The sequence below is a fragment of the Aspergillus novofumigatus genome, assembly GCF_002847465.1.
Source record: "Aspergillus novofumigatus IBT 16806 chromosome Unknown P174scaffold_4, whole genome shotgun sequence".
NCBI lineage: Eukaryota > Fungi > Ascomycota > Eurotiomycetes > Eurotiales > Aspergillaceae > Aspergillus > Aspergillus novofumigatus.
In genome coordinates this window covers 2,426,836-2,447,261 of record NW_020194277.1, presented here as the reverse complement: position 1 = coordinate 2,447,261, position 20,426 = coordinate 2,426,836, and the positions used below count along the sequence as shown (strand labels likewise).

Below are 20,426 nucleotides of genomic sequence, written 5' to 3'. Positions count from 1 at the left end.
CATCGAATGCATCTCCCAGAGACGACGAATGATCCCAAAACGAAATCAAACTCCAGGGAGTGACCCCTTGATAGAAGATACACGAAGTGAAAATAACAAATGCAAAAGGACATCACCATAGGGCCCACGCCAGTTGGGGGGCCAGTATGGGCTTGGAGAAACATGAAACGCAAAACAGGGCCCAACACTCCATAAGAGGGGTCCCTGTAAATGGCAAACCCCACAAGATGCAGAGATGACGAGGCCCAACGCCCCGAAGTTGGGGGACCAGGCCCATATGGGAACCATGAAAACATGCAAATAAAGCAGAGAGTTTTACATAAATAAACCAAACATATCATGAGAAGCCCGCTCGAAACCACCTTTGTCAACTGACCAAACGCCAATGTGATGCCGTTTCACGTATGCATAGATGTAGCTCAAGAAGAGGCTTGAAAGGAGTAAAAGAGAAGATTGAGAAATAATCTCATAGGCAGGGCATCGATGATTACCTTGCCAGACGCGGCGGATGAAAGCTGAGTCTAATCTCTAGCAGAGTATGGAGTTGACGCAGACCCGTCCTTGTTGGCGGTTGCATTGTTCGCAGCAACAATTTTCTGATACATCGTCTGGAGTTGACGACCTCCGGCTTCTTTATTCGGCCAATAGTTGATAGCAACGTACTCCCTATCAAAATGGTTAGCGAATTGTCTTTCCGACCGGTTCTGAACTGAACTCACCACAAGCGGATCTCGAGGGACGGCATGTAATTCTCTCCTTTAAGAGTCTTCCGAATGAATCCGCCAATGTAGCCAAGTAGGTTGCGCAACTCAGAGGCGCGGCGTGCTTTGCTCGTCATGCTGTCCCTAGTCAAACCAGAGACTCGCTCGAGAGAGGAAAGAATAGGTTTGAACAAGAGGCGAAGCATCTCGTCGGAATTGCCGTTATCGCTCGATTTACGCTCACTCGGTTTACGACGACGAATATCCTCGCTCGAGGCATCAGACAATTTGCGACGAGGACGGTCATTCTCTTGACCGGACTTTGGGCGAGAATCCCGAAATGGAGTGTGGTTCCGCTCCACACTGTCACGGGCTCCATGGGTCTGAGAACGGTGCCTTGAACGGTCGGCTTCACGGTGACCCTTGCGTGCGATAGACGGCGCAGGCGAGGCCGAGACGCTGGCGCTCACGTTGGTCCGAGCGGTACCCCGGTTGTTGCGATGATGGTTCTCGACAGCTCTCCTGGCGGAGATATTGGTGCCGTTGGTCAACTTGTCCCTCAGCACTGATAGCAAATACTCGACCCGGCGAACCAGGTGAACCGCTCCAGGAGTTTTGGTTGTCTTATCATCGGCGTTCGCGCGCTCATTCTTCTTCTCGACACGATGCTCCTCCAAGAAGAGCTTATCACCAAGTCCAAGTTCCGGGTCATCCCGGATCTGGGTCCAGGCACCCCATCCATGGCGGGCGACACCGACGCACAACATGCCGTCTTCGCGCGCGCCCCACGAGCATGAATAATCCGCGGCCTTTGTTGCTTCCGGAATGCGAAAGCTTTTAACGTCAGCAGCGGATGATGTGACCTGCCTCAGAATGCGCAAGTCTCTCGGACGATCCACGATGTGGTGAGCATTCAAACGGTTAGCGCCTTTGAAATCGAACAAGACGGCCTTCCTCTCCTTCTTCGTTACCATCTTGCCTGCCTTTTCCAGCGCCTCCATCTTAGCATCGTCTTCTCGGATCAGCTTGGCAGCCATATCAGACATTTCCCGCAGAACGGCAACAATGGTTTCCCTGTCCCTATCCATAAGACGGGCTTCCCGCAAGAATTCTTCTGTGCGCTCATTGATGTCTCCATAACGTACGAGGGCCCGATAAAGATGGCGGATCTCTTTATGATTAAGGGGACGTTTGGGGTCCAGGTGGGGACGACTTTCGTCAGAGCTGTCCCCCTCGTCGACTGTAACCTGAGCTCTGGCTCGTCGCTTAGCCTTTCTTTCTTCGCGAGTGTCCTGCCCATCAGCGGGAACATTGCGTTTTCGAGGTCGACTCATCTCAATCTGTTCGGCGAGATACCGTTCGTCCGCCTTGCGCTTTTCCTCAGCTTTAATTTCGTCCAACTGGTCCTTGGGGATGATATCGTCCCAAGTAAGATCGTCGACTTTGATGTCAACGAAGTCAAATGCTTTTAGGAATTCCTCGCCACCGTCCGCTTGAATACCTTCGGCCTGTTCTGTCTGGTGTAATTCTGCGTTGGCCAGCACCGAATCGATGTCGAGCTGTTCCAATTTCTGCTGATTTCCAGTCTGTTCGAACATCTTCTGACCGCGGCGTTTGAGAATACGGGAAATGTCCTCAGTGGAATTCGGTTCGCTAACGGAAATGCCACTCCGGGCCATCTTGTTCTGGATCTCCGAGGCTTCCTTATCGGTGACGCCCCTTTGAATAGTGATGAACTCGAGCAGCAACTTGTTGCGAGCTCGCTCGATAACTTCTTCTTCAACGGTATCTTTCGAAACAAGACGATATACGCTGACTGGTCTGGTTTGACCAATTCGATGTGCTCGGGCCATTGCCTGAAGATCAGCCTGCGGATTCCAGTCTGAGTCGAACAGAATGACAGTATCAGCAGTCATCAGGTTGATACCCAGACCACCTGCGCGAGTAGACAGAAGGAAGCAAAAATCGCTACTGCCGGGCGCATTGAAATGCTCAATAGCCAGGCGGCGCGAAGCAGCAGGAATAGTTCCGTCCAAACGTTGATACGAGTAGCCACGAGACTCCATATATTCGCCGAGCAGGTCAAGCATTTTCACCATCTGGCTGAAGATCAAGACGCGGTGACCATCTCGTCTCAGCTTGGCCAACAGCTGGTCGAGAAGCATCATCTTGCCGCTACTTGTGATGAGTGCCCTCAATATGTCCTCACGACGCGTGCTTCCTTCCAATATCTTGGCTTCAGCATTGGGGAACATGAATGGGTGATTGCTAGCCTTCTTCAATTCCATCATGATGTTCAGAAGTGACTGCTTTTGACCCTGTGCACCATCATTCAAAGCGGCGTAGTTCTTTGTAAGAATGTTTTTGTAATACTCTAGCTGCACGTCTGAAAGCTCAACCCGAATGATCTTCTCCGTTTTAGGAGGAAGGTCAGACTCAACCTTCGACTTCGTGCGGCGAAGCATGTAAGGTTGGATGGCGTTCGTCAATGCAGCTAATTTCTGAGAAGCTGCTTCAGCGTTGAGGTCCATATCCACGTCCACATCTATCACGCCAGGATTCAAGAAGTCCATGAGTGCGGACAGCTCAGCGAGATTGTTCTGAATAGGAGTTCCAGTAATGAGGAGACGAGCGGGGGATCTGAATTCCAGCAGCTTCAGATACAACTGCGAATCACGATTCTTCAAGCGATGAGCTTCGTCGACGGCCATGAACTGCCACTTGAACTGGCTCAGGAACGTCGAGTCCTGGAGCACATACTCGTAGGTAGTAAGGAGCACGTTGAACTTTGCACGTCTGGGGTTCCCGTCGATCATGAGTTCATAATCTTTGAGCATGGTGCGTGCGGCCTCGTTGCCATTGTAGACCACATAGTTCAGATCAGGGGACCAATTGTCAAAGGTTTCAGCCCAGGACGGCATAGTCGAAAGAGGGACGACGACGATGAAAGGTCCCTGCTGGCGTCTGACATGACGCAGCCACGCGATGAAAGCGACCGTCTGGACGGTTTTACCCAAACCCATCTCATCGGCGAGAACGACGTTGCGGTTCTTGACCCAGTTAAAGGCCATGAAGTTGACTCCCTTGACTTGGAAATCTTTCAGTTCGCCGTTCTGTAAAAAGCTCGGTGTGCCTTTAATTGGTTCGAAGGGCTTGCGAGTAGCAGGGTTCATCTCGGTCTTGTCCGACGAGGGTGGATGAGAGGAACGGTCCAAGAAGCGATCGACCTCGCGTTGAGCAATCTCACTGACGAGACTTTCGCTCTCCCAGGTACAAGAGTCGTAAAATAGCCGCTTCCATTTGACGAGGTACTCTGTTCCCTCATCACCATCCCGCATGGCGATCACCCTCTCAACCTGTTTGTAGTCTTCAATGGCCTCGACATCTCTTTCACGGTCGAGGTTCCACTTTTCACGCTCCTCGGGAAGGGCATCGCCGTCATGGTTCATACGTAGCTCTTCAGATAGCACCTTGCGAATGTAGTTATCAACTCTGCGTGTGCCCCGGCAGTTATCGATGAGGGATTTGTAAGTCTCCCATGTGGCATGGTAATGTGATTTCCCCTGCCATTTGATGTAAAATTCAAAGGAGTGCTCATCAACATCGCTGTCACCTGGGCTGACCCCCTCTTTGGGGCGATGGTTTAGCACGACATCTACAGCCGGACGGTCGTCTTCAACAGTGTTTGCCTGATAGTTGTCCATAACTTCATCAGGTTCATCCAAGAACATGTCATCATCATCGTCTTCATTGTAATTGGAAACACGACGAGACGCAGTTCGCGTCGAGAACCGGATCTCAGCAAGTGAAGGTTCTTTGTTCGACACTGGCTGCAGCATACGACGACGTTTCGCCTTGCTCGTACGAGAAGGTCCGCCATACTCGTCATCGTCTGACTCCGCGGAGTAGGAAGACTGACTGGCTGGAGGGGATGGACGCTTCGAGGACCGCTGTGAGGCTACCGGGCGTCGACGCTTGGTGCGTGAGACCCTAACGACCGACTCTGACTCTGAGGAGGTGGATTGAACAACCTGGCGCGTTGTCCGAGCTCGTCCGCTACGGCGAAGACCATACAAATCTGGATTCTGTCTGATGAAGTCTGATTCGCTCAGAGACGACGATTTACGTTTGATGCCACGCTTGATCTCTGATGACGAGGAGTTTCCGATGCTGGATGGGCTGCTACCTTTCTCGCTACTATCCGTAGCAGAGTAACTGCCAACCCCCTCAGCATCAGGAGAGCCGCTATGATACGACTCATCCTCCATCTCCGCATCGGGCGATGACTCTGACGATGTGAAATTGTTTGATTGTTCGGAAAGGTTGTAACCGGCATTGTTATCAGCCAGTTCGCCATTCACGGCTGGAGAATTCGAGGTGAGGCAGGGAGAAAGGCCGTTAGACAATGCCATGTTGGCAATATTATCGGAGGGTGAGGGGATCACCATGCTAGTGGCTGTTGATGAAGAGAAAAGTCAGCATTGAAGCTTGATTCGGGGTCGGAGCGGCACGAAAGGCACAGGCATGTGTAGAACAGCACTACGCGACTCCATTTCCAGCAAATGGAAGTTAGGAAGCCTGTGACAGCCGACAGGAGACAAGGTATGATGCCAGGACATGGTTTGGATGGCGGATTGGATGGAACGCGACAGGAAGGATGGAGGAAATGACGGTGAAAGAGGAGGGCGAGCGTCAATTCCAGAACGAGGATCAGAGTCGACAGACAGCCCAGACAACTCAGATAATTCAGTAGACATGAGGAGAGAAAGATGCAACGATATTCTTGAGATCGGTGGGTCGATAACGTGGAGAAGTACCCCAGCCAACAGAACCAGGACACGGGCTGTAAAGCTAGGAAAAGACAAGGAAATACTCACAATTCATAGCGAGGTGACCCCGAAAAAGGGAGAAACGTACGAGACAATGTTGAATCAATAGTGATTGATAGGTTGGTGTTGGAGAAAGAATGATAAAGTGGGTGGTGGAGAGAGACCGAACAACACCAGATACGGATGGGAGAATAATATGATGAGGGAGTAAGAAAGAGAGGTAAGGTTGGCCGCCGGGCTGCGGGCTGGGAGGCGGACGAGTCGCAGTGAAGAGATGGCTTTGCGGCCTGAGACTCAAGGCTGCAAGACGTGTCCATACCATATACAGTTTAGTGAGCCCACAAGCGAGTCCCCAACAGGCATGGCCGCACCTCTGTCATCACGTGGCCGAGTCTCACCGGCGGGTAGAAATTCACAGCTTCGGAGGACGGCGCAGTAATTTTCCAGCCTGGACCGGCTTTAGAGAGAGAAATTTTTCGAGGGACGGACCGAGGGCCAATCACCAGCTAGGGAAAATAATAATATGTAGAGCCTGAGGTACTCACCCTGAAAGAAACTGACTCGTCGCCTGAGGCATCAACAATGTGCCCACAATGCCTGACATAGTTTTCTCTCCCCCCATTGAGAGCCCCTCATTTTCGACGCCTCCATAAAGAGACCTCGCTCCTCTCCGCTTGCATTCATATCTGGTGGCTCGTTGTCAGCTTTTCTTGTCCGGGTTTCTGGCTCTTTTCTATATATTCAGCCAGGACAGCTGTCGCGACGTCATCTACGCATCTGCTAGAGGTCACGTCAGAGCTATACTTGCTGCTATATCTTGCTTGGTCGAGGAGATTTGCCTCTGTTGATTATCTGCCTGCGTGTGCTTTTTAAGCTGATACTTCGGCATCATGTCTGACAAGCTTACTCGGTGAGTCTGGTTTCCGAAATCTTAGGGATGCTTAGGAACTGAGTGCTAATTGCTTCTACTCTATATAGTATTGCTATTGTCAATAGTGACAAAGTGAGTTACTTCGTTCCCCCCGAGATGGGATATCGTGGTCGCGTCGCATTTGCTTACCATGATACTTTCTGTCCTACAGTGCAAACCGAAGGTATGATTGAAATCGAGACCTTCCTCTCATATCTACAACATGGCTGATCGTCATAGAAATGTCGCCAAGAGTGTAAAAAGTCTTGCCCCGTCGTCCGTACCGGAAAGCTCTGTATCGAAGTGACACCGGAATCCAAGATCGCCTTCATCTCGGAACGCCTTTGCATCGGTTGCGGTATCTGTCCCAAGAAATGTCCTTTCGGTGCCATCCACATTATCAATTTGCCCACAAACTTGGAAACCGAGGTCACCCACCGTTATTCGGCCAACAGCTTCAAGCTTCACCGTCTTCCTATGCCACGTCCCGGTCAGGTCCTTGGTCTTGTTGGAACAAACGGTATCGGAAAGAGTACCGCTTTGAAGATTCTTAGCGGCAAGCTAAAGCCCAATCTCGGACGCTACGACAACCCTCCCGATTGGGAAGAGATTCTGAGATATTTCCGTGGTTCCGAACTGCAGAGTACGTATACTGCCGAGTCACAAAGGTTCTGAATAGCTGTTCTATGATTTCTAACTTTCATAGACTACTTTACCAAGGTCCTGGAAGACAACCTGAAGGCCGTGGTCAAGCCCCAGTATGTCGACCAGATCCCTCGGGCTGTGAAGGGCCCGGTCAAGAACGTCCTGGACCTCATCAAGGCTCGCTCTCAGATGGACAACTTGGAGCGCATCCTTGATGCTCTTGGTATGGCCTTTCGATGAACAGAACCTTTAAATCAACGAAACTGACTTTATTTGTAGAACTCAGACAGGTACAGGACCGTGACATTGACCACTTGTCTGGTGGTGAGCTTCAACGTTTCGCTATTGGTCTTGTTTGTGTGCAAAAGGCCGACGTGTAAGGACTACCCCGACGTGCCGTCATCCCCGCTCTCACTAACGGAACTGTAGGTATATGTTTGACGAGCCGTCTTCCTACCTCGATGTTAAACAGCGTTTGGCGGCAGCCCGCTCTATTCGTGAGCTTCTGCGCCCTGATGACTACGTCATTGTTGTCGAGCACGATTTGTCCGTCCTTGACTATCTTTCCGACTTCGTCTGCGTGTTGTACGGTAGACCTGCTGTCTACGGTGTGGTTACACTTCCTTCTTCTGTCCGTGAAGGTATCAATATCTTCCTGGATGGTCACATCCCTACCGAGAATCTTCGGTTCCGAGAGGAGTCTCTGACTTTCCGTCTGGCTGAGGCTGGTGATGACTTCTTGGTTGACAAGGCCCGTGCTTTCAGCTACCCGAGCATGGAGAAGACTCTTGGCAATTTCCATCTGAAAATCGACTCCGGTTCATTCACTGACTCTGAAATCATTGTCATGATGGGTGAGAACGGAACCGGCAAGACTACTTTCTGTAGAATGCTCGCTGGTGCCGAGAAGCCTGACGGCAACGTCAGCTTGCCCCGCATGCACATCAGCATGAAGCCTCAGAAGATTACACCCAAGTTCCAGGGTACCGTGCGTCAGCTCTTCTTCAAGCGTATCAAGGCTGCTTTCCTTTCGCCTCAGTTCCAGACCGATGTCTACAAGCCCCTCAAGATCGATGACTTCATCGACCAGGAAGTTCAGAACCTGTCTGGTGGTGAATTGCAGCGTGTTGCTATTGTCCTTGCCCTCGGAATGCCGGCCGATATCTACGTAATCGACGAGCCTAGCGCCTACCTTGACTCCGAACAGCGTATCGTCGCTGCCAGAGTCATCAAGCGTTTCATCATGCACACCAAGAAGACCGCTTTTATTGTCGAGCACGATTTCATCATGGCCACCTACCTCGCTGACCGTGTCATTGTCTTTGACGGCAAGCCTTCCGTTGACGCGCACGCCAATACCCCCGAGTCTCTGGTCACTGGTTGCAACACTTTCTTGAGAAACCTGGATGTCACCTTCCGTCGTGACCCCAACAGTTACCGTCCTCGTATCAACAAGTACAACAGCCAGATGGACCAGGAGCAGAAGTTGGCTGGCAACTTCGTAAGTCACCCGAACCCGATCCGTGCAAACTTATTTTACATCATGCTAATATGTTTCACCTTTAGTACTTCTTGGAGGAAGAGAGTTGAAAAGGTCATCCCAGGCAAACATAATCGCAACCATCACAGGGACGATGGTCGCGACGCTGACCAGCGGCGACGTCGTGGTCAATGGAAAACCCTTCGTTTAGTGGCGTTATTCGGCGTTCCTGGGGCCTCGCGTCGCCGCAGTCGTGGCGTGTGCCTCGTTGGCGATCTAGCTGGTGCTTCGGATGAGGAGGAGGATGACGATGACGACAATTTTGAGTAGGCACAGTTGGTTCATCTGTTCCCGGTTCACACTTCGCTGTGTTCACATGTCGTCATCCATCTTCGTCCCTTCTGATGCCCCATATCCGCGCACCCTGTTGGTCCGGTCATCCTATCCTCGGCGTAAGCAGAATGCAGGCAACTTGGGCCAACGTGGGTTTTACTGGGTATTGGTGTGCTTTGGCTGGCGTGATCATATTCGGAGTTGGGTCTCTCAAAATTCTTCGATGATGTTATGATATTGTATAGATGGTCCCATGACCAATGTGTTCAGATTCAGTGAAGACAAAAGGGAGCTGGGGAATGGTCAAGTTAGGTGGCCACTGTCATAGATCTCAGATAGCATATATAAGCTATTTGGTTCTCCACTGATTTACCCTTTTCTATTAATGACTAGTGTGATCACCTTGCTGGTATGCTGTTGGGAAGTATGAACGATGTAAGTGCGTTAGTATGTATTTGCCAGAGTGAAGTGCCAGCCATATATATTCATGCTAGTCCTCCACTTAGACATTCCCAGGGTTCAACCAGAAATAGCTATCTATCTGAACGACACACATCAACCTGCGCTCCCGATATATATATATCCCTCCGCTACGGAGTATATCGCGTAGTATCAAGCAGGAAAACATAAATACGCACAACTACTCAAAGGGTACGGCCTGTGTGCCTCCCATATGGAAGCAGAGACATCCGCTAAGTAATCGACTTCATGAAGACGGAAATGCCAATCTCCAATCCAACCAGGAATTGTAGGATTACCAATACACAGCTACGTACATCAACCGACTAGTCCTCCTCAATTTCACCCTCTTCGCTGCCAGAGTGCACAGCCTTTTCTTCTTTCTTAGCTTCCTCCGCGGCAGGAGTTGGTTCTTGACGCTCCCTGTCCTTCTTGGAAGCCCGGCTACGGTCTCGCTCGCGACTTTCACGCCGGTAGCGCTTCGCAGAGCGGCTGGCGACGCTTTCTGTATCACTGTCTCTCCGGCGCCTCCGGTCGTTGCTGACGGTGCTTCGCGTGTCCCCACCGTAATCCAACTCATCCCGACTTCCACGGGGATCACCGCGAGTGCGATAGAGTCTTTCGCGCTCTTCTTCCCGATCCCTTCGTTCACGATCATAGTGGCTCAGAGAGCGGGAGCTGCGCTCCCGATCCCAATCCCGATCGCGGTAACGGTCTCGGTCCTTCTCTCTCTCGCGATCCCTGTCACGGTCCCGATCGTCGCGCTTCTCGCGGATCGGAGACAAGCCGCTGACTTTTCTGTAAGACCGCTCGCGGTCGGCCTGAGCTTTACGACGGTCTGCTTCGTAGGCGTCGGGCTCAGGTGTGCGAGAGAGACGACTGGGAGGCCCTCGTCTCTCGCCTCTACGGTGATCGCGATCGTAGTGTTCTCGCCGACTTCCACGATCTCTTTCTCGATCGCGCTCCCGCTCCCTGTCCACGTCCTCCTCTTTCTCCTTCAACCGGCGGATGAACTTGTCAAACGCCACTTGGCGAAGCTCATCTGATTCAATCGCCTTGTATTCCTCCAGTTTCTCGATCCTTGGACGGACTTGGTCCCAAGTGTCGGTTGGGCGTATAGGAGGTTCTAGACGTTTCATCCGCGAGCGCAAGGCATCTATAGCACGTCGCTGATGACGATCCGCGGCATGCTTCTCCTCCTCGCTTCTCCTAATAGCTTTCTCTTTGATGCGATCAAAGAGGAGCTGGAGTATGTCAGAATCGAGGTTCGCCGTGCGGCGGTCGGAAAGCATGATAGACTGAAACTCTTCAAACGTCGTCTTTGGCGTGACCTCATAGCGTTTATCCTAAGAGCAACATGTTAGTGAATCCGTTGAAGGAAACAGGGTGTAAGGGAACCTACATCGAGAACATCCAATACGTCATTCCGTGGCCCATGCAGCGATCGTTCCTCTTCTTCCACCATGTCCCAAAAAAGATCCAAGGGAGTAGAACCCGAGTTACCTAGCATTGCAAGGTAACGTGGATCCTCATGAATCAACGGGTAGATGTTCATCCACTTGCTGCCAGCTTTGATCTTGCCTTGCGCTTTCAGTTCCTTCAAGAGCTCGATGAATTTCTCACGAGCATGGCGCTCTTTTCTCGCTTTTGCTGCCTTCTGCTGTTGACGCGCATCATTGAATGCCCGCTCAAGTGACTTGATGTGATTTTCAAAAGCGGTCAAAATATCGGACTTGCTCAGGGTTCTGAACTTATCATCGCTTTGAACCTTGTCATTAGACTGGATTATAGCCTGTGCTTCCGACCACCGCGTGTAAGGCTCGAGGTTCAAAGAATTCAAGATATTGACCAGCTCATCGAGTGCAGCCCTGCGCCGAGCAGCCTCCCGTTCCACATGCTCCTTCTTCAGTTCGAGTATATACTCCTCAAAAAGCTGCCGCCTTTCGTTCTCATCGTTGGTGGACCTGAAGATCGTCTCGCCTTCGATAATCGGGCGGATTGTCTTCCAGCGGCTATAGTGCTTGATTTCAGGATGGCTTTTCAGCATAGTATTAAAGTCAGTTCTGAGCTTAGCAAATCTTTCCTTGGCTCGATCCTTCTCCTGCATGCGGAGCTCGGCCGCGTACTTCTCAAAAGCAGCCTTTCGGTCTCTGGGGTCCTTCAAAGCACGGTATTGAGGATCTTTGATAGTCGCACGCATCGTCTGCTCCCATGACCAGTCAGCCTGAACGTTGTGGCGCTTGAGCATTTTCATAAAAGCATTCTCAGCTTCTTCGAGGGAATTATACTCTGGCTCCGCTTGCGCAGTTCCCAGTGCCGGAGCGGCCGAAATTCCATTGACATCCATGGAGCCGTAACCACCGCGCCGGTCGCCATAACCTCGGTCATAATCGTCACGGTCACGCTGTTGTGGATGGGAGGGAAACGAGCTGACTCCGCCTGCGACAAACGTTGGGGCCCTGCACGCAAAAACTGGTTAATCCCTGGCGGCACATTTAAGCAGCAGGAGATTACTTACGCTACAGGGGCCGGCTGAGGTGCTTGAACCTGCGCCAAAGCATTTTTGTAAACATCTGGCATCTCCCAAGTGCTTTGCTTAGTTTCCGTGTTGTACCAGTATTTCCGTCCACCCTCAGCAGTATATTCTTTCCATGGCTGATTGGCTAGAGCTCGCTGTGAGCGTAAGGAAGGTATTAGCACAAACACGAGCAACAGCGAGACTCGGGATAGCAAACAAACCTCGACAGGAGTCATCAATTCGACGGGCTTCTGCCACTGTGTAGCTTTGGTCTGAACATTGTAATAATACACTCTGCCGTCGGCATTGCGCGCCTCCTGCCACAGAGGCGGTGCAGCTGCTGGTCCAGTCATGGGATTCATGATGCTTGATGAGCAAATGTTCCCAAAGAAGGAAAGCTGCTCTGCAATGGATGAAGATCCTGATGCGCGGAAAATGTAGATGATGGGTGAAGCTCTTCCCGTTAGTTTCCCTTGTCTAGTGAAGGCTGTTTGTTATGTTTGCATCTGGGTCCCCAACTCTCTCTTATCACTCTCATAACCAGAATTGGGCATTAAATAACACTGGAAAATGGTCACCTCAGCGCTACAATAATAATTGAGCGACATCTATTCAAGTTGCTCAGCTTCCTTGTTATTTGAGACAATTGCTGCAAGTGACGCGCGGGCATGTGCTTTCGTTATGCCGAGTCTTGATATCCCTGGAGAATTCCTGAGACATGCTGTGCTAGATACAGTCGTCCCACATGCTTCAAATATAGATCTGGAGGCTGCTCTGGCAAAAGCCTTGGAAGGGGGCGCCGACGATCTATCTTCTGTACTATCCTTGATACCTCAGCGGTCACTCCTGTTCTTCGGTATGCGGAAAGACAGCCTCCTGATCGGACTCCTGTCTCTTACTCATGTAAAGTATCACAGATGAATTTTGCACCGCGTGCGTCGTTCTCAGATTGTCCGATTGCTCGCGGGCGAGCTTGAAACATCACCTTCCAAACCTTGAAGTCAAGCTTGACGCTTTTGCCATCGACCCTGCCGAGGCAGTCTCTGAGAATCCGACACCTACGAGGGACCTGATATTCTCAGGGGTTGTAAGTGGACAGGAGGAACCACTGGTAGTTGTGAATGAGTTTGAAGGGGAGGCAGGGAGCGGCAATCATGTGTATGTGATCTGGAGTATCGAGACGTTCCTCAGTAAGTTCCCCGATGTCTGGCACTCCAGTTGCGTGTTTTACTGACTGACCTATTCAGGGCGGCCTCGCATACGGATCCAACACCCTTCGCTTATCTTCATAGCCTCAGCCAGTCTCAATCAGAGTGATAGTCAGCAACAAGAGTCTCCTGACGACGACTATCTTCCTCCGCTGGTTCCTGCTTCGACAAATATCTTGCAACCTTTGTCAACAGATAAAGCTTTGAACAAAATTGACCCTTTCCTACCTGCGTCCAGGCTTCTACGAGTCGTACCTGCGCAATACAGTGAAGATCCTATATACAATGTCCAGCAACGATCAGGCCATCCAATCCGTGTGGTTCCTGCAGCCAGCGCCAGGATACGGTACTCTCGACTGAACTCATTTTCTGGGCGACCTACGACAATCGCAAGTCTGGATTTCGAGGTCACTCCATTTCTTAACTGCGATGTGTTATTTGATAAAGCCGAACTTCAGTTATCAGATGGGAAGATTGAAACATTATCTGAAGATCCCGGACTCAAACCGCCGATCCTATGTCGCCCAAGGGACGATGTGACTCTAATCTATAAATTGACACCCGAGTACAGCCAGGATTCGAGTCCCTCGACCACCGTGTTGGTCAGCGTCTTGGATATATCCCTAGAGGCAGTCATCCAAGTATCAGAAGACTGCCATCCACGAATTCTCATGCAGTGGAGGACAAACATTGACTTCTCCATGATCTTGAATCCAACGTTCGGTGGTCCTAGTCAAGCCTTGCAACGGAGTAACCGCCCAGCAAGTCTTTCTGTGGCGCCAAATCCAGCGAACGTCCTAGCCGGCGGTCCTCCTCCCAGCCGGAGCTCCTTGAGAGACAGAGCCTCTTCGATCACAGACATGGGAGTCACGATCTCGTTCACTGGTCCTAGCAGGGTGGAAGTTGGCAAGCCATTTTCCTGGGATGTGTTTATTGTCAACCGATCCACGAGCGCGCGTAAATTCGCCATGCTTGCCATTCCTCGCAGGAAACGAGCAGATCCGAGAGGTCATGTAGCCAGGCCTTCTTCGTCATCTATCTCGAGTCGGAATGAGGATGGGGTCGCAGAAGCAGTGACGGACGACAACATAGTCCATGCGATGCAAAAGAGCGTGGCGGGCCAGGAAGCTGAGCTCGTATGCCTCAGCACGGAAATACGCATTGGGTATGTCTCCTTCTGAATGCCTATTCCATAAGAAGATGCCTGACTAACGCATAAATAGTCCCCTTCCACCGGGAACGTGTTATTCAACCGAGTTGAAACTGCTTCCCCTTGCAGTGGGGCCTCTTCACTTGGAAGCCGTCCGCCTTGTGGACGCCCATTCGAACGAAACCACGGATATCCGAGATCTTCCGGACATAGTAGCGTTTGATCGAAAGGGTGTACCGTATGCAGCATAGATTACTTGTCTTCTGAAGGACGCCTCGAGCGCCCGATCTGTAAATGGACTCTCTCCAAGACAGAGTAGGCCAAGTAGCCAGACAAATGCATATTATACCATATACCCTAATTTGTGGCCCTATATTTTTACTTGACATTAATGTCTGACATTCTATCACCTGCTACTGCCTGATTATCGTCAATTAGCGGACTTCATACTCAATCGGAAGCAAACATAGTGATGATGTAGACTATTATTGTGTATATTATAGCGGGGAACTGGGGGCTGGCTTATGACGGCGGCAAGGCGCACACTAGACGAAAGGCTAATTGATCATTTGTGGGCGGGCGATAAGGATCATGCGGATGCCTTATGAAAACCCCGTTGGATCATTCATTGCATGCAGCTCAGCAGTCCGGGGTCTTCTCCTTCAGACCAGGTGGATATGCTCCATAGTTCATCCACTTCGTCTGTGTCCATCATTTGTTCATCCTTGGAATACATGCTACTGACGTGACCGAGCGCTAGATATCTTATTTATTAAACGGCCTGTGTTGGTGGCTTTTCCCTGCCACCTTGCCTCCAGTCCCCATACTTTGCGTCATACCGTCGCTCAAGACCGCCGACCGGAAAACTTGTCTTCGATCTCTTTCCATCAAAGGATATACCACGACTTTTCCTATCTCAGTTCGCTCCACAATGTTTTCCCAAGCGCGTGGAAGAATTTTGGAAGGACTTAACAGAAGATATATCTATGGACGACTGGTATGTAGCCACGATAACGCACAACTCTCCCCATTCCAAACGCTGGTTCTTTCCGGGCAACTTCCGAAGGGGTCCTTTCATTCTGTGCGTTCAATGTTGCGATCTGCACTGACTCCTGCTTCCTCTTCTTGTAGCCTCTGCTACATACGATAATCTTTCTCATCGAGATGGCGGTTGCAACGCGCCTTGCGGCCAAATTCAACTCCTACTATGCGGACCGGCCTGGTAAGGCTCGAAAGCCCTGTGCGGACGCGTTGCATTTCACTAACTTGACGCTTTTTGCATAGTTCTAACCACAATGGTCACCAACGCGGTACGAACCTGTCGAGAGCCTCTGGCTTTGCCTGCTTTTGTTTCCGGAGTTCACGACTAACGAAGAGTTTGATTTAGGTGCTTGGTGGTATCGCAGATACGGTGGCCCAGGTGATCACAGCCTTTAAGGCCCGTTCGACAGTACGAACTAGGCAAGACGGTGATCTCATTTCGATCGAGATCCACGAGATGGACAAGGAACGACCGCCACCAGTGGGAGAGCTGGGACATGCGAAGCACATTCCTCCTCCGTTTGATTTCGAGCGTCTAACCCGATTCATGTCATACGGTTTCTTCATGGCGCCTATACAATTCAAGTGGTTCGGCTTCCTGTCCCGAGCATTTCCATTGACCAAAAAGAGCCCGACGCTACCGGCTTTGAAGCGTGTTGTTGTTGATCAGCTCATGTTCGCTCCTTTCGGTATGGACATCCCTTAGCTTCCGAGATAAGAGCTTAGCTGATGGATTTGATAAAGGTCTTGCGTGCTTCTTCACATTCATGACTGTCGCGGAGGGTGGAGGCAAAAGAGCGTTGACCCGCAAGTTCCAGGATGTCTACGTACCGACCCTGAAGGCAAACTACGTCTTGTGGCCTGCTGTGCAGATCCTCAACTTCCGGGTTGTGCCAATTCAATTCCAGATTGTAAGTGATGGGATCTTCATGTCGATATGTATGGTGCTAACCGTTACGTGTCACAGCCATTTGTATCTACCGTCGGTATCGCTTGGACCGCATACCTGTCGTTGACCAACTCGGCTGAGGAAGAATAGACGAAACACAGCAGCGGTATTGGTCTGTTTCTGCTTTTCTTTGACCATATATCCACTCATTGCTCTTCTCTTTTTCTGTGGTTATCTGGCGTTGTAAATGCGTGGGGGACTTTTACTTTCTTACTTCTTATGGACAATGGTGTACAGGTCAATCTTTCGGAAACTCAAAAAGGTGTCAATTCTCGTTCTCATAAATGATCATGATCCAAAGAGCAAATCATATGAACTATTCAAGATGGCCAATCCTTCAGGTCTCCTTAAACTGCGCGACTCGGACGGATGTTCTGTAGACCAAGCTCCTACCTCAAGCAACTCTCCAATAATCTGCCTCATCTCTAACAGAGTATTGAATGTTTATTTATAGACCCACCAGCGAATAACTACGGGAAACATGCAGGTCAGCCTACTTGCACCCGAGGCTATCGAGAATTCTCAGGCACGATGTTCTACCAGGCCCGGAGCCTTCCGTCATCGATCCTGGATACTGACATCAGTCCCGCATCAGCCCGAAGGTGAGCGAATCTCTCTCACCGGAAGCCCCACCACAGTCGAGCTTAACAAACAATGCCAACTACCCCGCCGTAGGACCGACGTTGATCGAAGAAGGCTCACCGTGAGGATATTAGGACAGGAGTTTTCAGTCTCTACTTTGTCTGTTTAGTGATCCCAAAGGTATACTCGTCGTGCTCCCTCGTTCTCCAGGCCCCATTAGCTGACCCGGCCCACAATCTGATAGAAACACCATACACAATGTCTCTCACCAACAAGCTTGCTATCACAGATGTCGACCTCAAGGACAAGCGTGTCCTGATCCGGGTATGTTGTGCTGAAACCGCATCATGAGCTAATCGACGATTGAGTTCCGGGAGAGAAACCATGCTTTAAGCGCGCAATGGCTAACATGTCCCCCGTGCCTGGCAGGTCGACTTCAACGTTCCTCTCAATGACAAGAAGGAGGTCACCAACCCCCAGCGTATCGTCGGTGCTCTGCCCACCATCAAGTATGCCATCGAGCAGGGCGCCAAGGCCGTCGTCCTCATGTCCCACCTTGGCCGTCCCGATGGCAAGAAGAACCCCAAGTACAGCCTGAAGCCTGTTGTTCCTGAGCTGGAGAAGCTGCTCGGCAAGAGCGTCATCTTCACTGAGGACTGCGTTGGCAAGGAGGTGGAGGAGACCGTCAACAAGGCCTCGGGCGGTCAGGTCATTCTGCTTGAGAACCTGCGTTTCCACCCCGAGGAGGAAGGCAGCTACAAGGACGAGGAGGGCAAGAAGGTCAAGGCCGACAAGGAGAAGGTTGCCGAGTTCCGCAAGGGCCTGACTGCCCTGGGTGACATCTACATCAGTAAGCATTGGATTCGTGCTTGGTCTGGATGAGCTAAGAAGCTAACAATTTGTTCCAGACGATGCGTTCGGAACTGCCCACCGTGCCCACAGCTCGATGGTCGGTGTTGACCTGCCCCAGAAGGCCTCCGGCTTCCTCGTGAAGAAGGAGCTCGAGTACTTCGCCAAGGCTCTCGAGAGCCCCTCGCGCCCATTCCTGGCCATTCTTGGTGGTTCCAAGGTCTCCGACAAGATCCAGCTGATCGACAACCTGCTGCCAAAGGTCAACAGCCTGATCATCACCGGTGGCATGGCCTTCACCTTCAAGAAGACCCTGGAGAACGTCAAGATCGGCAACAGTCTGTTCGACGAGGCCGGCAGCAAGACCGTCGGCGATATCATCGAGAAAGCCAAGAAGAACAACGTCAAGATTGTCCTGCCTGTCGACTACATCACGGCGGATAAGTTCGCCGCCGACGCCAAGACCGGCTATGCCACCGACGAGGAAGGCATTCCCGACGGCTACATGGGCCTGGATGTTGGCGACAAGAGTGTCGAGCTGTACAAGAAGACCATTGCTGAGGCCAAGACCATCCTCTGGAACGGTCCTCCTGGTGTCTTCGAGATGGAACCCTTCGCCAACGGTACCAAGCAGACTCTGGATGCTGCTGTTGATGCCGCCAAGAACGGCGCCATCGTCATCATCGGTGGTGGTGACACCGCTACTGTTGCGGCCAAGTACGGTGCTGAGGAGAAGCTCAGCCACGTCTCCACCGGTGGTGGTGCCTCGCTGGAGCTTCTGGAGGGCAAGGAGCTGCCTGGTGTTGCTGCCCTGTCAAGTAAGTAAACGAAAGAATAATGTCTTGAATCAAAAGCAGACTTCCGCCTTCATGAAGACCTTCAGAAGCGGGGAGGCGAGCACTCTATGAATATAATGTATAAAGCAATGAGTTAATCAGAGATGAAAAGAGTATTCAAATCAAGAAAGTTTCTGATACAGTGGTCTGATAGATACGAGCGCCAAGTTGTGATTGATTGCCATGGTAGCAGCAAGTGTAGTCTAGTCCTCAAGCGTCAATGACAGTCGGACGACAGTTCCATCTCATTCATTAATTGTAAATAAATAGGAATCATGTAGAGAATTGATACATCGGTCGCCCATTTCACTGCGGGCCTGCATTGCTATAAATCTCAAGCCGATATAACTCCAACCGCATAGTGGACCAGCTTTCGAGGAAGGACAAGCATAGGTATACTTGAGCCTGACCAGTACGCGAAGCTCCCATCATCAATTCTCGTCCGTACCGCATGCAGCCTTACGTCCGGTAAGGTTCGCCCCAGGATCATGTCGGTTCAACCGGTATCACTCTCGCAATTCCGTAACGCGCTAATGGATACTAATGGGATGCTTCCACCTTCTTGAGTTCCTCTCTATGGTGCGAACCGAATCGTCAGTAACGATGGCATAAACGTGACAGATGGAGCATGAGTGACGTGGCATGGTAAAATCCACCTGCCCCATCCTCCCAACAACAAGGGAAAGCGAGCTTTGACAGCGCTGCGAGCAGACGTACTTCAACTGCTTTGAGAAATCTTCCGCCGCATCATCATCGTCCCAGCTCTCCTCCCACAGATGGACGTTATTTCCGTTTGCTTGTTCGGTTTCCTCTTGTGGCCAGTCTAATGCTCGTCCGTCAGCAGTTGCATTGCGAGGGGTACCCCGCCTCGCCGTGAGCGGGGCAGCACAGGTGCTCACCTTCGACTGGGAAGTCTTCGAACTCATCGTCTTCCTCTAGTACGGTGGGCTTCTGCTGTGTTGGCTGTTCGGAGGTTTCGGGCTTATCCTGTGTCTGTGTTGTGTTCGACATGGCGGCGTTGTGTGAGGGAGAAAATGAAAACGGGTTAAGATCGAGAAACTGGGTCGACTCGTTTCCCTGATGTGAAAAGGTAAATTATAAATATCAGGCAGGTCACGAAAGTGGTCAATGAGATAGGTCAATATGGTTGAGGGATAGGTAGTCTGTTCACCTAGATGAGGTATCTGGACAAGGTCGGTCAAAGGCGGCGGTGATCTGCGTTGGCCTCAGGCCAAAACTCCGTGAGCAGCGCGGAGGAGACCCTAACTAACAAGGTAGCGTCCATCACCCCTCTACGCTGTAGCCTACAGAACACGGACACAACTTAATTTTAACAAGCCTACCTCCAAGCTAAATGATTACTGTGTCTTGTTACCTCGCTAACCACCAATGATCATTGTGGCCGTACAGAAAGGTTTGACGCCTAGCCCAGTCCATGAGGCTGAGGCTCTCGGAGTTAACGTAATATGGACGAGAGCCTCAAACGCATCGATGAGCTTGCTATCTAGAATGGTGCGTTGTCGATGATAGACATGAGAGCTCATGTGTACTTGGAAATGTTGATGATGGAATATCAGACGAATACTTGAACAATGACTGGCTGGAATGGACACCCTCCCAGCTATATGGATCGTGGAAAGCCATCTCGGGCTGAATGCTCCGCCCCGGGCCATGGACTAAACCGATAAAGCCGTCTATGATCTTATTATTTAACTTATTATTTATCATCAGCACAACTCCAGACCTTTGTTTATTTTCTTACTTTTCTTTTGCTTATTCTTCTTCCCTTTGAAGTATTCATACGTAACATTCAGCTCCTCTCTGGAGCCATGCCCTCAGTTGGTATCTGATGGGAGACTTGACATTGCTCCCATTTCGTCACATCCTTCATTCGGGTCCGGACACCTCCGTTTCTCAGTGTGATACGAGATTTTCG

At 50.9% G+C, this 20,426-nt stretch overlaps 7 protein-coding genes across 7 annotated transcripts; 4 read left to right on the top strand and 3 right to left on the bottom strand.

Annotated features, from left to right (window-relative positions):
• Nucleotides 1-528: 528 nt before the first annotated feature.
• Nucleotides 529-5,351, bottom strand: P174DRAFT_179692 (chromatin-remodeling ATPase CHD1). Its single transcript, XM_024821251.1, has one exon. It carries the CDS (start codon nt 5,147-5,149, stop codon nt 716-718), a length of 4,434 nt encoding a protein of 1,477 aa, XP_024682937.1. The 5' UTR covers nt 5,150-5,351; the 3' UTR covers nt 529-715.
• A 1,697-nt stretch (nt 5,352-7,048) lies between these two features.
• Nucleotides 7,049-9,320, top strand: P174DRAFT_179676 (P-loop containing nucleoside triphosphate hydrolase protein). The gene is made up of 3 exons (XM_024821250.1): nt 7,049-7,083; nt 7,147-7,461; nt 7,515-9,320. Exons 2-3 carry the CDS (start codon nt 7,322-7,324, stop codon nt 8,893-8,895), a joined length of 1,521 nt encoding a protein of 506 aa, XP_024682936.1. The 5' UTR covers nt 7,049-7,083; nt 7,147-7,321; the 3' UTR covers nt 8,896-9,320.
• Nucleotides 9,321-9,584: 264 nt separating this feature from the next.
• P174DRAFT_406831 (snoRNA-splicing protein PRP40) lies at nt 9,585-12,301 on the bottom strand. Its single transcript, XM_024824117.1, has 4 exons — nt 12,097-12,301; nt 11,876-12,030; nt 10,760-11,816; nt 9,585-10,703 (listed from the first exon to the last, which is right to left on the bottom strand). Exons 1-4 carry the CDS (start codon nt 12,235-12,237, stop codon nt 9,684-9,686), a joined length of 2,373 nt encoding a protein of 790 aa, XP_024682935.1. The 5' UTR covers nt 12,238-12,301; the 3' UTR covers nt 9,585-9,683.
• A 255-nt stretch (nt 12,302-12,556) lies between these two features.
• On the top strand, nt 12,557-14,592 carry P174DRAFT_512503 (TRAPP trafficking subunit Trs65 domain-containing protein; the record flags this gene model as incomplete). Its single annotated transcript, XM_024831884.1, is given in 4 exon segments — nt 12,557-12,765; nt 12,785-13,065; nt 13,123-14,248; nt 14,307-14,592. 4 exon segments carry the CDS (start codon nt 12,557-12,559, stop codon nt 14,482-14,484), a joined length of 1,794 nt encoding a protein of 597 aa, XP_024682934.1. The 3' UTR covers nt 14,485-14,592.
• A 617-nt stretch (nt 14,593-15,209) lies between these two features.
• Nucleotides 15,210-16,460, top strand: P174DRAFT_441624 (Mpv17/PMP22 family protein). Its single transcript, XM_024827365.1, has 6 exons — nt 15,210-15,230; nt 15,365-15,455; nt 15,518-15,543; nt 15,621-15,963; nt 16,019-16,185; nt 16,242-16,460. The coding sequence occupies exons 2-6, from the start codon at nt 15,398-15,400 to the stop codon at nt 16,311-16,313; spliced, it is 666 nt and encodes a 221-aa protein (XP_024682933.1). The 5' UTR covers nt 15,210-15,230; nt 15,365-15,397; the 3' UTR covers nt 16,314-16,460.
• A 486-nt stretch (nt 16,461-16,946) lies between these two features.
• On the top strand, nt 16,947-18,588 carry pgkA (phosphoglycerate kinase pgkA; the record flags this gene model as incomplete). The annotated part of the gene is made up of 5 exons (XM_024831193.1): nt 16,947-16,985; nt 17,050-17,129; nt 17,235-17,655; nt 17,714-18,472; nt 18,512-18,588. The coding sequence occupies exons 2-5, from the start codon at nt 17,064-17,066 to the stop codon at nt 18,586-18,588; spliced, it is 1,323 nt and encodes a 440-aa protein (XP_024682932.1). The 5' UTR covers nt 16,947-16,985; nt 17,050-17,063.
• A 125-nt stretch (nt 18,589-18,713) lies between these two features.
• Nucleotides 18,714-19,776, bottom strand: P174DRAFT_441621 (proteasome regulatory particle lid subunit SEM1). The gene is made up of 3 exons (XM_024827364.1): nt 19,390-19,776; nt 19,208-19,313; nt 18,714-19,064 (listed from the first exon to the last, which is right to left on the bottom strand). The coding sequence occupies exons 1-3, from the start codon at nt 19,499-19,501 to the stop codon at nt 19,031-19,033; spliced, it is 252 nt and encodes an 83-aa protein (XP_024682931.1). The 5' UTR covers nt 19,502-19,776; the 3' UTR covers nt 18,714-19,030.
• Nucleotides 19,777-20,426: the final 650 nt, after the last annotated feature.

Bases quoted from the DNA above. Each gene is read 5' to 3' on its own strand.
- P174DRAFT_179692 (XM_024821251.1), bottom strand. From the start codon at position 5,149: ATGGTGATCCCCTCACCCTCCGATAATATTGCCAACATGGCATTGTCT.
- P174DRAFT_179676 (XM_024821250.1), top strand. From the start codon at position 7,322: ATGAACAGAACCTTTAAATCAACGAAACTGACTTTATTTGTAGAACTC. The intron at 7,462-7,514 runs GTAAGGACTACC...ACGGAACTGTAG, and splicing joins TGTGTGCAAAAGGCCGACGT to GTATATGTTTGACGAGCCGT.
- P174DRAFT_406831 (XM_024824117.1), bottom strand. From the start codon at position 12,237: ATGAATCCCATGACTGGACCAGCAGCTGCACCGCCTCTGTGGCAGGAG. The intron at 11,817-11,875 runs GTAAGTAATCTC...TTTTGCGTGCAG, and splicing joins CCTCAGCCGGCCCCTGTAGC to GGCCCCAACGTTTGTCGCAG. The intron at 10,704-10,759 runs GTAGGTTCCCTT...TGTTGCTCTTAG, and splicing joins ACGTATTGGATGTTCTCGAT to GATAAACGCTATGAGGTCAC.
- P174DRAFT_441624 (XM_024827365.1), top strand. From the start codon at position 15,398: ATGGCGGTTGCAACGCGCCTTGCGGCCAAATTCAACTCCTACTATGCG. The intron at 15,964-16,018 runs GTATGGACATCC...GATTTGATAAAG, and splicing joins GCTCATGTTCGCTCCTTTCG to GTCTTGCGTGCTTCTTCACA. The intron at 16,186-16,241 runs GTAAGTGATGGG...TACGTGTCACAG, and splicing joins TGCCAATTCAATTCCAGATT to CCATTTGTATCTACCGTCGG.
- P174DRAFT_441621 (XM_024827364.1), bottom strand. From the start codon at position 19,501: ATGTCGAACACAACACAGACACAGGATAAGCCCGAAACCTCCGAACAG. The intron at 19,314-19,389 runs GTGAGCACCTGT...GACGAGCATTAG, and splicing joins CGAAGACTTCCCAGTCGAAG to ACTGGCCACAAGAGGAAACC. The intron at 19,065-19,207 runs GTACGTCTGCTC...TTCGCACCATAG, and splicing joins GATTTCTCAAAGCAGTTGAA to AGAGGAACTCAAGAAGGTGG.